General features: G+C 40.4%; 1 protein-coding gene across 1 annotated transcript; it reads right to left on the bottom strand.

Moving 5' to 3' along the window:
• Positions 1 to 327: 327 nt before the first annotated feature.
• LOC146460173 (uncharacterized) lies at positions 328 to 3,319 on the bottom strand. Its single transcript, XM_085088468.1, has one exon. The coding sequence runs from the start codon at positions 2,696 to 2,698 to the stop codon at positions 1,019 to 1,021; it is 1,680 nt and encodes a 559-aa protein (XP_084944594.1). The 5' UTR covers positions 2,699 to 3,319; the 3' UTR covers positions 328 to 1,018.
• Positions 3,320 to 3,651: the final 332 nt, after the last annotated feature.

Raw genomic sequence — 3,651 nt, 5'->3', positions numbered from 1 at the left:
TCAAGTATACCTTTTTGTCCTCTGTAGTTATAAATAAGGCCTCAAAAGTTAAATCTAAAATTCAATAGAAACGAATATTTACACTCTCTTTTAGTGCAGGAAACATACTGATAATTTCTTAAACGTCTTTATGCAAAACTAAAATGATACCATATACAGTTATTTGCAGTTATCATTAGAGTGTCCCATAGTGATACTGAAGAGAATATTGACGTATGTATTGGCTGTTGTAAAATACCTCTTCCGATTAGAGTTAATTACTAAGAAGATAATTAAACTAAAAATGTACTAATATTACAGCTGTTGTGCAATAGCCCAAGGCAGTCGCCCTTTTTCTTTTATCATTTTATTGAGCGTAAAACTATTCTCTAGACAAAACACGTCTTTCAATAGAGCTATTTATATAAAACCGTCAAGCTTTTATGATTTAAAAATGACAGGAAATGAAATGTTGGAATACTCGCTAAACTGGTCATCGTTTCTTTTCTTTTCTTTTCAAGTCGTGGGTAATGTAAGTTGTAGCAACTACCACAAACTATATTTGCAGAACAAGCGGAAACTAAACATTACGGCTGTTTAATTTGCATTCTTTAAGCTTTCAAAACAAGTCTCTGATCATAATTGTTTTTCAACAGTACTTGAATTTTAATGAGAAACGATTTGCATGTCTGGTCCTTTTCTGGAGTAAAAATGGCTGTCTCGTGGCAAAGAAAGCCAAGATTATAAACTAACTAGCGCGACGAGAAATGATTTCACACTCTGCACCATTCGCAAGAAAATCAATTACAATCAAATACATTGTTTGGTAGATATTATTCACCTTAATTCAGTTCCGTAAGTTAGGTTTAGTTGGTAGATATTCTGTTTAATCGAAATATCATGTCAACAGTATACACAATGTTAGCTATAAATGGCACTAAAACCTTCAACTTAAGGCCTCTTGATGCCTAAAGCTAAAAGATCAGTTCAAGGTGGACATTCCCGAATGTTCAGCTTTCTGTTCATAGGAATTACACTTTCAAGCAACGAGTACCTTGAAGTGGAGTTTATCCCTATACACAACGGCGACGCATCCATCCGTGGTTACCGTGATGCCTCGTAAGAAGACTATGTCTTCTTCTTCATGCTGAATGCTGCGGACGTAGTCGCCTTCTTTGGTGAAAATAACGATTTCTAGGCGATTCTCTTTTCCTCGCTCCACATGTATGCCAGCAACTACAACATGGTCGCTTGCTTGGTGGAAAGTTGTTTGAGGGTAGTGGAAGGACCTTTCCACCTTAAATTGGCGAAGACGTTTTCCTTTTTTGCCAAACATGTTAACACAATAGGAGTTGTGACCACCGGTCGCTACAATTACACCCCCGTCGTTAGCAGCGGCGATAGATGAAGAGACCTCCTGCAATGTTCCTTCTCCAAAACGGCGAACAAACTGGCCATCAGTCGTATATGTGTCAACGACATGCTGTCCAGTGACTAGTCCTCCACGAACTAGAATTTTTTCCTTGTCGGCAACAGCCAGTGATGACCACGTAAATGACCAGGAACTGAAGCCCTCCTTGAGAGGAAACATGCGATTAGGGGTCTTCATGTACACATAGGACCCCTCTTCATCCTGCTCAGGTACAGGCTTCTTCGCTGTGACCAGTACGTAGATGTTGTCGTATTTGTCAGTGGCTACATCGTAAATAAATACTGCCGTGGTTACTTCATCAGTGACAGGAGAGAATGAATACAAAAACTTGCCACTACTGCTGAAAACCTTAACATTGCGGTCCTTATTGTCAGCAACAATGAAATCCCCGCTCGTGTTGGTCGCCATACCCCATGGTTCTTTCAGATTGTGTTCGTCTTCGCCTTCCTGGCCAAATGACCACTGCAAGAAATTGTGCTTCATGTCAAGCTTCATCAGAACTTTCAACAATCGCGCGTCTGATAACGGATTGACCTTTGCATGTTCGCTTTCAGTTTCAATACACGGCCATTGCTGAGAGATACCCGATACATCTTTGTTTCCAAACCCGTAAACCATGAACATGTAATCGTAGACAATGCGATTCAAACGGCAAACGGATAAAATTATTTCTCTGCGTTCCTCTTTACTAAAACGGCCAAGGAAGGTCTTCTTAAGGGCAACAGTAAAGCAATTCTGGACCGCTGGTAGCGAATTCAATTTTTCGATGCAGGATCTGCATGCTGGCAGTGCTACCAATGGACTCTCAACTGCCTCTAGTATCGTAGCCAGAATTCGATATCCCATAGCTGCGATGCGCTCAGAGGGTTTCAAGGCTTCGTCGTTGAACGCTTCTGTTGCACTTCTACGAGCATCGTCAAACCTCTTCTTGGCATTAGCAAGCGTCGTTTTAGCGGTTTCGTCCAAGTCATTTGTGTCTAAGTTCCTCATTGTCAAAGTCAAAGAAAATGTTTTTGTCTCAGCATTCGGCGATGGTGGGGTTTGAGCCTGAAGTACTTCAAAAATCAAACCAAGGCCTTCCTCAAAGTAGTCTATCGCCGCTAGGAGATCCTTTCTAGCCAGTCCGTCTAACTTGGATTTGACATCATCGATTTCGCGCACGATCAAGGCACGAATTTTGTGATCTAAGATATCGCCTTCCTTGAGCTTCTCGGCCAGCAGATCCCGGCCTTTCCTCACAAGAAATCCCACTGTCACTTTAAGGACGCTTGTTGCGATTGAAGACATGTTATAAAGCGTTGAATGGGAGGAAGCAAAACCGTACTGTACTGTATTCCATGAACGATTGCGTTTAATAATAAACTAACGCTGCGTGACGTCACCCCGGACGTCACGAAGTCTGAGAGAATTGGTTTCCTCGAAAAATTCCCTATTCAACCTTCCTAGTTGGATCTTTAACTAATATCTTAAGCTTTTATGTTTTTTTTTTATTACAGTACAATAGCATAAAGCGTTTAAAAGAAACTTTATTTCATCTCTCTTTTGCAACCAGCGACCATTTCAATCAGAAGTCGGCAAATGCTTTTATGTAATTACATTGCAGGCGTAACTGAACAAAAACAATGACCCAGATAAGGCTATTTTTGTCCACAACCCAATAAACTCTACTTAGCAGGCAATGATCGATTATGCAAGCTTCTTTCAAAGAATTTGATTTACTTCACTAAGCATTAGGAATTTGAACTTTTCAGTCGCCGTCTACTTACGGCTTTCCTTTAAGAACATGTCAACTGATGCATTAGTGTTGACAAGTGGGGCAGGGTTTTAATTTTGCAGTATTGACAAGTATTGAATCCCTGAGGCATTCCATGAACTATCAGTCATGTAAATATATAATAACGCCGTGTGCCATCACCCTTTAGACTGGTGACCGCGTTTTGACTTCCCGGCAAACAAACTACGCACATATGGTAGCGGAATTACACACTTAACGCTTCCTTTTGTTATTTCTGGTTATTTCTACGCCTACACTTACCGTCAGTCAACGTCACGCGTGACCAGTATTTCCGAGAATGAAATGAACGTTCGCACTCCTCTTTTGTATAAATGTCCGGCATTTGAACGGAATGTTAAACATTTCTCTGGAAATATTTCCGAAAAAGACGAAATCTCTGAAATCTCGTCGGCGGTATTCAAAACTAACATCTAAATTTCAAAACTCTGTTCAAATTTCCAAAGTA

This window comes from Pavona decussata, unplaced genomic scaffold (assembly GCF_977016875.1).
Source record: "Pavona decussata unplaced genomic scaffold, jaPavDecu1.1 SCAFFOLD_214, whole genome shotgun sequence".
NCBI lineage: Eukaryota > Metazoa > Cnidaria > Anthozoa > Scleractinia > Agariciidae > Pavona > Pavona decussata.
Note: the sequence above shows the minus strand (reverse complement) of the source record. Positions and strands in the feature narration are given on the sequence as shown.